The sequence below is a fragment of the Coregonus lavaretus genome, assembly GCF_964263955.1.
Source record: "Coregonus lavaretus genome assembly, contig: HAP1_SCAFFOLD_1248, whole genome shotgun sequence".
NCBI lineage: Eukaryota > Metazoa > Chordata > Actinopteri > Salmoniformes > Salmonidae > Coregonus > Coregonus lavaretus.
Window position 1 is genome coordinate 32,501 of NW_028159596.1, and position 12,080 is coordinate 44,580.

The 12,080-nt window shown below is 45.9% G+C and overlaps 1 protein-coding gene across 4 annotated transcripts in view; it reads right to left on the reverse strand.

The window, feature by feature from the left end:
• LOC311122676 (unconventional myosin-Ic-like) overlaps window positions 1–12,080 on the reverse strand; it is a 56,971-nt gene that overhangs the window by 7,039 nt on the left and 37,852 nt on the right. For all 4 annotated transcript variants that reach the window (XM_084197010.1, XM_084197011.1, XM_084197012.1 and 1 more), the window contains exons 4-20: window positions 11,100–11,298; window positions 10,265–10,345; window positions 9,817–9,996; window positions 8,974–9,072; window positions 7,990–8,103; window positions 7,666–7,737; window positions 7,332–7,451; window positions 6,745–6,818; window positions 4,892–4,997; window positions 4,034–4,114; window positions 3,778–3,869; window positions 2,877–2,971; window positions 2,574–2,620; window positions 2,258–2,338; window positions 1,620–1,725; window positions 502–619; window positions 35–148 (exon numbers count right to left, since the gene is read on the reverse strand). In XM_084197010.1, the coding sequence (XP_084053136.1) occupies window positions 35–148; window positions 502–619; window positions 1,620–1,725; window positions 2,258–2,338; window positions 2,574–2,620; window positions 2,877–2,971; window positions 3,778–3,869; window positions 4,034–4,114; window positions 4,892–4,997; window positions 6,745–6,818; window positions 7,332–7,451; window positions 7,666–7,737; window positions 7,990–8,103; window positions 8,974–9,072; window positions 9,817–9,996; window positions 10,265–10,345; window positions 11,100–11,298 (1,779 nt within the window). The remainder of the gene's footprint in view (window positions 1–34; window positions 149–501; window positions 620–1,619; window positions 1,726–2,257; window positions 2,339–2,573; window positions 2,621–2,876; window positions 2,972–3,777; window positions 3,870–4,033; window positions 4,115–4,891; window positions 4,998–6,744; window positions 6,819–7,331; window positions 7,452–7,665; window positions 7,738–7,989; window positions 8,104–8,973; window positions 9,073–9,816; window positions 9,997–10,264; window positions 10,346–11,099; window positions 11,299–12,080) is intronic.

Genomic DNA, 12,080 nt, shown 5'->3' on the forward strand with positions numbered 1-12,080 from the left:
CGCCATGACTGTTTTCACTGGATAATGCTCTCACCTGCCCAGTTTGTACTCCTCAGGTTTGTAGCCGAGGTGTTTGACCAGTGTGGAGACTCCATCAGCCAGCTTGCCCTGCCAGCTAGGCCAGGTCTCCGGGCACAGGGACTTATACCTGCCAGGGACGGACAAAACATTATACACACACGCTGGTATATTATATGCAAAATATTCAATTTAGGTTATATCACTAACTTTGAATAGTTGTGGAGATTAGTCAATCACTTGCAAGTGTATTAATTTGCTAACAGAATTCATGAATCTGCCATTGAATAAACCTATAATGCCAGTGAACTACATTTAAGCCTGATGGAGGCAGGTCTAGTTCTGAGCCAGGCAGGTCTAGCTCTTAGCCAGGCAGGTCTAGCTCAGAGCCAGGCAGGTCTAGCTCAGAGCCAGGCAGGTCTAGCTCAGAGCCAGGCAGGTCTAGTTCAGAGCCAGGCAGGTCTAGCTCAGAGCCATAGTCACCTCTGGAGGAAGGTCTCATAGTGGCGGCGGTAGGCAAAGCCAGCTCTCCTCACACGGAGGTTCTCCATCAGACCCAGGTACTTCACCTGATGCCTGATGAGAACCTCGTCGAACCGTCCTGAGAGAGAGGTGGGAGAGAGAGAGAAACCACATTAGCCTGAGTTACAGTAGTACCTAACTGATCAGATTGCAATACATTGTTATTTCCATTTTCCATTTTTGTTTCTGTTGAATGGTTTGTTGTTACAGTTGTTAGCATACTGGAGCAGTAACGCGTGACGCTTATGCAATTAAAACACAATTGATCCGACTTAGTCCCAGAAAAGCAGACAATGGACAATAAGGTGAATAGGAGTGAGAAGAGAAAGAGCAACAGTAGGAAAGACAAAAGGCCCTCTATTGACAAAGGGCAGCTCGATATACTAAGAACCGCAGTGTGAAGTACAGTGCTACCATTGATGTTACTGAAAACAATCAAAACGCAAGGTCAGATTTAAGAACCGTAGATACAAGACAGACAAGATATTATAAAAAATGATATAGAACTGGCACAGAAAACCCAAGTGTGATAGCAGATGGCATAGCGGCTGAGAGACCATTTCACAGTTTCAAAGCTAATTTCCTGCAATGGCTTATGCTGTGTTCTTATGCTATCTGAATTACTTAACCATAACAAAATCAATGGGGGCCCCACGCCATGCCATTTAAATAATATATTGATTCTCCCTGACTGTCTAGTTTTTATTTTGGTGATTGTTAGTTCTCAGAGATTATCTTATTTAAAAAGATATTGCTCCATTATATTTTCGACATACTTTATATCTGGTTTTAGTTGTTTAAGTTTACCATCCCGAAAAATAAATAAATATATATTTCTGCAGTGGCAGCCACGATTTAGCAGCAGCGGTGCGCCACTGCTAAATGCATATAGGGGAAACACTGTATTCATTAGGCACCAAATGGAAGCAAAGGTACTGAAACAGGGCGGGACTACCACGACCAATCAAAAAAGTACATTTTGTTTTCCGTTGAACAATGTTTGGAAACATTTTGCTCCGGTGTGCCCCAATGAATACGACCCTGTTGACAGCACGAACAAGGCATCGGTTCCTTCCTACCTGCTTGCTTGGCATCGTTGGGCTTGATGCAGCGCACGTACGACGGCTCCTTGGACATCAGGATCTCCATTAACTTCGCCAGGCTGGTCTTGAACTGGGTCGCTGCCTGGAGGCAGAGACAGAAAGGAAGAAGAAAGAGTGAGCACCGAGCGAGAGATGTAGAGGAGGAGAGAGGAGAGAAGCATAGAGGACAGCTGCTGGCCCGACTGAGGCTGAGGCTGGACAGGACACAGGTCCCAGTGTGCAGGTCACACCGCCCAGGCAGTGACAGAGTTGGGGGCAGGGACGGAGAGAGAGAATGCGTCTCGTCAACAATGCAAACAAACAGTCAACGGACTCGACACCAGCGACCCACGCACCCTCGACCAATGGGCCAAGTGTCAGGGCATTCCTGAGTGTGTGAGCGGGGAGCAGAGATTCCCCTGTCACTCACTCTACCCCACGGCTTCAGTGTGGATGGAGGAAGATCCACAGAACATAAACAAGTGGTTGTTTGTAAGTGTGTATGAGACAGGACATGGGTCTGTGATTGTGTATCAGTGTATGCTTTGGGGTACATTGCATGTATGTATTGGTGCATGCCCATTGGGTGTATCTATGACCTTTGCCCTCTGAATGGTACTACTGGCTGTTCTCACCGTCTCAGGTCTCTTGCTGTCCTTCAGCTCCGCCCGGTCAAAGCACTGGGTCAGAATCTTATTCTCAGACATACACATGACCTATGGATGGACAACACACACAGAATGAGTACAACTCACTATAACTAGAACTACCACACTGCTCTTCACATACACACAGAGAGAGACAAAGACAGTCTACCACAGTGACACTACATACATTTGAGAGTCTAATCTATTTTCCTATCATATCATCCATCTCCTATCTAAATCATTTCCCCTTTGTCCTGAACACTCTCTCTCTCTCTCACACACACACACACACACACACACACACCTCTTTTAAGTTCCTGAAGAGGAGATCATTGTTCTTGTCCAGAAAGCCTGGAGGGGGAAGAGAGAGTGTTAGAGCACATGCACTCCAAATATGGTTGGGGCAAAAAATTATTACACACACAGTAAAACAGACAACTACAAGAAGTACAGGAACATCTAAGGACAAACTTAATGACCGAAGCACAGAACATCCTTTCTCTCCCTCTGGTTATCTCACTCTCGCTTCCCCCTAACAATTGACCATGCTGTTACACACACACACACACACACACACACACACACACACACACACACACACACACACCGTTAACGTTGTAGTTGACATCTCCAGCGTAGTGTAGCAGTCTGAACTCCTCTCGGCCCATCACCTTCCGGGTCTTTCCATCGGCCAGCTTGTGACTACGAGGAACACACAAACAATAAGTTACTATTCATTAGGGTACACCGTAGCAAAACATTTTGCAATGGAAAACGAAAACAAGCATTTCTTATTAAACACGTTCTTCCATTTGGTACCTAATGAACACTACATATGTTTACATATTTTCTGTTGTGTACAGCTTAAAAGGAAAACTCCACCCACAAACTATTAGTCCATTGTTGACATAGTCCCAAAATGTTTTGCTTGTCAGGAATCAAGTTTTCAAGATATGTAACATTCAAAATAGAGAAATCATCCCTGTATGATGCATTTTGTATTTTCTTTCTGTAATTTGAAAGTTACACATCTTCAAAACTTGATTGCTGACAAGCAAAACATTTTGGGACTATGAAACAAATACCAAAAGATAGTTTTTGGGTGGAGTTTTCCTTTAACTCCTCTGTAGCTCAATTGGTAGAGCATGGCGGTTGTAACGCCAGGGTAGTGGGTTCGATCCCCGGGACCACCCATGCGTAAAAATGTATGCACACATAACTAAGTCGCTTTGGATAAAAGCGTCTGCTAAATGGCATATTATATTATTATTATTATTATTATTATTATGCATTTTGTTCCCAATAGATATTTGTTTTTAATAGTTATGCACTACTGCAGACAAAGCATTACAACTTTGTTGATTCATGTAGTCTATGTGCTTCTGTGTCCTGACAAAGTCAACCGTGTTCACTGGGCTGACAGCCAGCTCTCACGACAACTCCTATTGCTCTGTTAGCAGAGGGAGGTGTGTGTGTGTGTGTGTGCGTTTGTATGTGCATAGACACACGTTGTCAAGTGGGCGTGGCCTCCCACAGTATTCTCCAACTTCTCCAGGAAGGTGATGTCACTAGCGTCACCTGGCCTCAGGCACTCCTCATCCTGACAGAGAGAAAGAATGAAAGAGAGAGAGATTAATACATTAGATCGACAGTTGACTGTGACAGTAGGATATACCAGATGCAGAGGGGCCAAGAGGAGAGAGAAAGGTGAAAGGTCAACTTGAAAAGCTCAGGGTTACATTAAAGCTTGAAACGGATTCTCACCAGAATGGAGATGATGCCTTTGAACTTCTCCTCCACCAGATCACAGATGATCTTGTTGTTGAAATACTGCACAGGCTCCCACTGCGAGACAGCAAGGAACATAACTGCATCTTTAAATCGCTTGTTTAGAAAACGGAACAACTGTTCTACATTTTAACGGTTGTAAAACAAAACATTTACAGAATGTTGAGAATCCGGGACAAGAAGGCCATTCTGAACCCACACTATGCATACGGTCATACTCAAACCTTCATGGCCGTTTGCTGTCGCACACACATGATCCCACACACACACAGTTTACCGCCACATTATTAATGGGTTTACCACCACATTGTTATCACAAACACCACAGAACACAGCCCACGTTACACATGTTGTACAATAATGTCCCCTTTGACGGGTGACTAACTGGACATGAATCTCTCTCCCACGGCCCTCTGCACTCAGCTCCCTCATGGGCTCGTATTCACAAAGCGTCTCAGAGTAAGAGTGCTGATGTAGGATCAGGCCCCCCCTTTTCATATAATCTCAGTCATTATGATCTAAAAGCCTAAACCGATCCTAGATCAGCAGCACTCCTCTTCTGAGATTCCTTGCCAATATGGGCCCTGAATCATAGTGGAGTGGGCCACCAATCATTGTGTAGACAGTCATACAGAGCCGATGGCGAGAAGGACAGGACGAGACAGAGAAGAGAGGTAGAGGTGGAAGAGGAGAGAGAAGGAGAATGAGAAGATGGAGAAGTTGGAACAGAGAGAGATGGAGGAGAGCAGTAGAGGCGGAGGGCTGAGAGGGGAGGCAGAGAGAAGAGAGGATGAAGGAGGAGAAGATAGAGCGATAAAACAAAGAGAGTCTCACCGTGATTCCCTCTGCTTCGTACTCATCCTGCTCAGACTTGAGGGTGAGCTCGATGAAGAGCTGCTGCAGCTTCTCGTTACAGTAGTTAATGCAGAACTGCTCAAAACTGAAACACACACACACCAATGATTACAGATGATCTTTTCACGTGGCAATGATATTCAACGCAAACTTGACATTAATATACACTGAATCGTAATGACAGTAAATGGTCAACGCTGTCAAAAACAAAGGATTATGGGGAAATGAGTTCTACAGTGGGGAAAAAAAGTATTTAGTCAGCCACCAATTGTGCAAGTTCTCCCACTTAAAAAGATGAGAGGCCTGTAATTTTCATCATAGGTACACGTCAACTATGACAGACAAATTGAGAAAAGAATATCCAGAAAATCACATTGTAGGATTTTTTATTAATTTATTAGCAAATTATGGTGGAAAATAAGTATTTGGTCAATAACAAAAGTTTCTCAATACTTTGTTATATACCCATTTTGGAAATGACACAGGTCAAACATTTTCTGTAAGTCTTCACAAGGTTTTCACACACTGTTGCTGCTATTTTGGCCCATTCCTCCATGCAGATCTCCTCTAGAGCAGTGATGTTTTGGGGTTGTCGCTAGGCAACACAGACTTTCAACTCCCTCCAAAGATTTTCTATGGGGTTGAGATCTGGAGACTGGCTAGGCCACTCCAGGACCTTGAAATGCTTCTTACGAAGCCACTCCTTCGTTGCCCGGGCGGTGTGTTTGGGATCATTGTCATGCTGAAAGACCCAGCCACGTTTCATCTTCAATGCCCTTGCTGATGGAAGGAGGTTTTCACTCAAAATCTCACGATACATGGCCCCATTCATTCTTTCCTTTACACGGATCAGTTGTCCTGGTCCCTTTGCAGAAAAACAGCCCCAAAGCATGATGTTTCCACCCCCATGCTTCACAGTAGGTATGGTGTTCTTTGGATGCAACTCAGCATGATTTGTCCTCCAAACACAACGAGTTGAGTTTTTACCAAAAAGTTATATTTTGGCTTCATCTGACCATATGACATTCTCCCAATCCTCTTCTGGATCATCCAAATGCACTCTAGCAAACTTCAGACGGGCCTGGACATGTACTGGCTTAAGCAGGGGGACACGTCTTTCACTGCAGGATTTGAGTCCCTGGCGGCGTAGTGTGTTACTTTGGTCCCAGCTCTCTGCAGGTCATTCACTAGGTCCCCCCGTGTGGTTCTGGGATTTTTGCTCACCGTTCTTGTGATCATTTTGACCCCACGGGGTGAGATCTTGCGTGGAGCCCCAGATCGAGGGAGATTATCAGTGGTCTTGTATGTCTTCCATTTCCTAATAATTGCTCCCACAGTTGATTTCTTCAAACCAAGCTGCTTACCTATTGCAGATTCAGTCTTCCCAGCCTGGTGCAGGTCTACAATTTTGTTTCTGGTGTCCTTTGACAGCTCTTTGGTCTTGGCCATAGTGGAGTTTGGAGTGTGACTGTTTGAGGTTGAGGACAGGTGTCTTTTATACTGATAACAAGTTCAAACAGGTGCCATTAATACAGGTAACGAGTGGAGGACAGAGGAGCCTCTTAAAGAAGAAGTTACAGGTCTGTGAGAGCCAGAAATCTTGCTTGTTTGTAGGTGACCAAATACTTATTTTCCACCATAATTTGCAAATAAATTCATTAAAAATCCTACAATGTGATTTTCTGCAAAATAAATTCTCAATTTGTCTGTCATAGTTGACGTGTACCTATGATGAAAATTACAGGCCTCTCTAATATTTTGAAGTGGGAGAACTTGCACAATTGGTGGCTGACTAAATACTTTTTTCCCCCCACTGTATATTCCTCTGGTACCTGTTGTGCTGGAAGACTTCAAAACCATAGATATCCAGGAGACCAATAACTGAAGCATTCTTATAGGTATCATCCTAGAAGAAGAAAACAGTTAACTCTTTATAATAGCTTTCATGAAGGAGCATTCATAAACTGTTTATAAATAGTGTAAGCCAACAGACTAAGAATAAATGAGTAGTTCATTATTTGGTAACATTTATACCTAATAAAGCATGATAAGCACTGCCTAATGATGACCTCACCACAGACATGGACTAGAGCCATTACGACTAGAGCGTATCTCACAGCTGAAATATACACTAACCTAATCCCTATCAGACAATAGTCTATACAGAAATGCAGTGCTGCAGAATGAGCGACACTGCTCTGTCTGACATGTAGTATTACAACACATCCACAAGGGGGAGTACTACTACCACTGACTATAAATGGCCAGCTAAGAGGTCAAAAGTGCAGGCTGAGACAGAAGTGGCAGAAGACTGGGATAGATAAAGGGATATCAGCCAATGTAGGGGATCAGCGGTAAGAGGGGAGTTAACGGGGCATTAGTTAATGTGTGTGTGTGTGTGTGTGTGTGTGTGTGTTACCTTGTAAGCCAGGGAGACGTTGATCTTGTTGACGAGCCAGGTGAAGGTGCGGCCGTACACGGCCTTAGACAAAGCGTCCCGCGCCGACGCTGCCTGCTCCAGGTTCAGAGGGCTCTTCAGCTGGAGGACGGACACAGACAGATCAGACATGGACACACAGACAGACACGCACACACACACACACACACACACAGAGAAGAATGGAAATAGTTATTCTACAATTCCTCACTTGCCGAGGTACTGAGGAGCCAATATATGTTGAATATAGAATGTGGGAACCGTTCTCACAGAGCGCATTATAAAGAGCATTCATTTAGAGAAGGTTCCTGCCTACCTCTTCCCCTTTGGCGATGATCTTTTTGTGTGTTAGAGCTTCTTTCAGGACCAAACCATCCACACCTAGTAACTGCAACGTCAACAACAACAAAACATTAACACACTTCCAAATGAACAACAAAACATTAACAGACATCCAAATTCATTCAACACCAGTATCAGTGTTATTCATCCTATTTAGCCACTGAATGGTGACATTATCGAGTTATGAAGAGAGTAATGTGTTATGATGGAGTATTGACAGGGTACATGATTGACTGAGTATAATATAGTATGAGTAGTGTCCCCATGGGGACACTGTAGTAAGGGGGAGAGGTCATACCCTCGCCAGGTATTTGATCTGTGTGTCTGTAGTGATGTAGGCATTGCCGCTGTCCTCTCCTCCATACTGAATGTTCCCCAAGTGAAGAACACTGGCAATAATGTTTAACAGCTCCTACACAGAGAGAGAGAGGGAGAGAGAGAGACGGCGAGAGAGAGAGAGATGGGGGAGAGAGAAAGACAGAGAGAGAGAGAGATAGAGGAGAGAGACGGAGAGAGAGAGAGAGAGAGAGAGAGAAGGAGAGAGGGAGAGAGAGAGAGGGAGGAGAGTGAGAGAGACAGAGAGAGAGAGAGAGAGAGGGAAAAAGAGAGAGAGAGAAGCCATGTGAAGATTAGACATGATAAGATTATACACATTTTATTGTGATGTGCTAAAGAGAAAGCTATCTTGATGACTGCAAGTATTAGATTAGGCTATCTTGGACTTGAAGAGAGTTATAAAATATAATTAAACTAAAAGGGGGCCAACCATCGTCCCCCCACATGCAGGCATAGACAACATATAGTGAAGTTGGCCTCTTTTGTGTGTGTGTGAGTACTGCATACTATAGAAAACCACCTGCTCTCTCCCCCTTCCCTCTCTGAACTGAGACATACTGAGCTCTTGCCCCAAGCCCAGGCTACAGTCATGAAACGCAAGAGACACCCACATAAATTAGCGCTCTCATCACACACAAACACACCCGCTCTTCACCCCCTATCCCAACACACTCACATATAAGATAAGATCACATTATTAGTCAATATAGACAGTCTCACACAACCTGACTATATACACAAGACTGCAGAACAAAAGGGCATACAGAATGCTTCTGTACAACTACAATAACAAAACAGAGGGTGGCACCCAAAGCACCGACATGATTGGTCAGACAGTCAAATGGAATAAGTATTCAGTGGTAGTATTTAAGGTAATCAACAACACACTACCTCAGTGGCTGACATCATGTCCGTGTGTCTCTGTGTTGTAATAACAGGTCCTTACCTCCACCTCGTCCTCGTTGAAGCCGATGACTGACAGAGCTTTCCTCACCACCTTCCAGTCGCTGCGGTCGTTGATGGAGCTCACCTTGGGACAGTTCCCCTGAGAGACCAACGCAGACAAAACACTGTTAGAGACAAAACACCATCATTCTACATTGCAAGTAAAACAATTCCTCAACAAAGAAGCCAACAGCTAAATCAGCGCTAGTAAGAGACAACAAATGCTTGTGTTAGTAAGACAATTACAAAAGTAAGGTGTTAGTTAAACAAAACCTCTACCAAGCTGCTCTATGAAGAGATTTCAGACGTTTTTGAAAAATAGGCAGGTTCATGTTTATCTCAACAGCCCATACATATACAGTACCAGTCAAAAGTTTGGACACACCTACTCATTCAAGGGTTTTTCTTTATTTTTACTATTTTCTACATTGTAGAATAATAGTGAAGACATCAAAACTATGAAATAACACATATGGAATCATGTAGTAACCAAAAAAGTGTTAAACAAATCAAAATATATTTTATAATTGAGATTCTTCAAATAGCCACCCTTTGTCTTGATGACAGCTTTGCACACTCTTAGCCTTCTCTCATCCAGCTTCATGAGGTAGTCACCTGGAATGCATTTCAATTAACAGGTGTGCCTTGTTAAAAGTTAATTTGTGGAATTGCTTCCCTTCTTAATGCATTTGAGCCAATCAGTTGTGTTGTGACAAGGTGGGGGGGTAGATAACCATACTTGAGACCCAAACAGCTAGACACAGGCTCTGGTCCAAAGTTGAGCACTAGGGAACAGTGTCCCATTCGAGACCCAACCATATAGTGAAACTCTGGTGTGTCCCACCTTGACGAGGTACTGGTACTGCTGGGGGTTCTTCTCCAGGCCCAGGCGCCGCAGCAGGTCCTCCTCACCCCCCTCAATCAGCTGGTAGAAGATGTGGAAGTTCCTCTCTCCATGGTTCTGGTGCACCACCCGCGACTTCTCCAGCAGGTAGTTGAGGATGTGGCCCCCCACTGGAGCACCCTGCCGCCGGGATAGAGGGAACCGAGGAAAGGGGGAGAGGGTGGTGATGCAGGGATACTGAGACAGACACAGGGCCACACAAGGACACAAAACCACATGCAGGTGTATACGCCCCACAAAACGAACGCGCCCCATGGAGAATACAGTAACGTCGGAGTGGAAAAACAAACATATTGTACAAGTTAATATGGAAGGACTGGCAGTGTTTATGTACTGGTATCCCCCTTAAAGGAACATACTCTGTTAGAGTGTGTGTGTGACCACTCACCTTGAAGTCAAACTGGATGTCCATGTATTTGCCGAAGCGGCTGGAGTTATCGTTGCGCAACGTTTTGGCATTTCCAAAAGCCTGGGGGTCACACACATAGGGACAAAGAGAGGGAGACACAAGGGGTGGGAGACACAAGGGGTGGGAGACACAAGGGGTGGGAGACACAAGGGGTGGGAGACACAAGGGGAGGGAGACACAAGGGGTGGGAGACACAAGGGGTGGGAGACACAAGGGGTGGGAGACACAAGGGGTGGGAGACACAAGGGGAGGGAGACACAAGGGGTGGGAGACACAAGGGGTGGGAGACACAAGGGGTGGGAGACACAAGGGGAGGGAGACACAAGGGGAGGGAGACACAAGGGGTGGGAGACACAAGGGGTGGGAGACAGAGGGGGAGAGGATGAAAGAGGGGAGGTCCACAAAGCAAGAAGAGAGAAAAGAGTAGGAGACAGGAGAGAGGACGGAGAGGGGGAGAGGAGAGGGGGAGAGGGGAGAGGTAGACAGATGTGTTAAAGTGGTGTCAGACAGTTAGATGGTGTGTTGGGCTGTGGCTGTGACACGGGGCTAGATTACAGGGCAGTCTGTCTGTACTGATCTGCTCTGCTGTGATCCCCATCTGTCTGGAATCCAACTAGTCTACAGCCCATCCAGTACAGCCAAAACACATCACAGCTCAATACAGTACACACTACATGAGTAGAGACCCCGCTCACTCTCCAGGAGAGCCCGCATACACACACACACAAATATGATGTCTCGTTTTAGACTGGACCAAGCCAGGAACATGCGACAGATGACATGGATTTCCACCCCCACCCCCCCTAGTGTTCACCTCTAGGACTGGGTTGGACTGCAGCAGGCGATCCTTGACCGTCTCGACCTGGTCGCTGGCGGGACAGGTCACGGCGTAGTACTGCAGGATCTTCTTTGACGCCTCCGTCTTGCCGGCACCACTCTCCCCCGAGATGAGGATGCACTGGTCCTTACGCTCCGTCCGCATGGACCGGTAGGAGTTGTCAGACACCGCGTAGCTGGAAAAAAGAAAGTTAAGGGCTTGTAAGTAAGCATTTCACTGTAAGGTCTACACCTGTTGTATGTGGCGCATGTGACAAATACAGTTTGATTTGATGACCTTCAATTTGAAGTGGATGGGATACAGCGGAGTGGATGGGATACAGCGGAGTGGATGGGATACAGCGGAGTGGATGGGATACAGCGGAGTGGATGGGATACAGCGGAGTGGATGGGATACAGCGGAGTGGATGGGATACAGCGGAGTGGATGGGATACAGCGGAGTGGATGGGACACAGCGGAGTGGATGGGATACAGCGGAGTGGATGGGATACAGCGGAGTGGATGGGATACAGCGGAGTGGATGGGACACAGTGGAGTGGATGGGATACAGCGGAGTGGATGGGATACAGCGGAGTGGATGGGATACAGCGGAGTGGATGGGACACAGCGGAGTGGATGGGATACAGCGGAGTGGATGGGATACAGCGGAGTGGATGGGACACAGCGGAGTGGATGGGACACAGCGGAGTGGATGGGATACAGCGGAGTGGATGGGACACAGCGGAGTGGATGGGATACAGCGGAGTGGATGGGATACAGCGGAGTGGATGGGACACAGCGGAGTGGATGGGACACAGCGGAGTGGATAGGATACAGCGGAGTGGATGGGATACAGCGGAGCGGATGGGATACAGCGGAGCGGATGGGACACAGCGGAGCGGATGGGATATTTCCACACTTCATATTGTATATCCTCTACTGCTCATTTGTTTATTATATACTTTCTTATTATGTGTA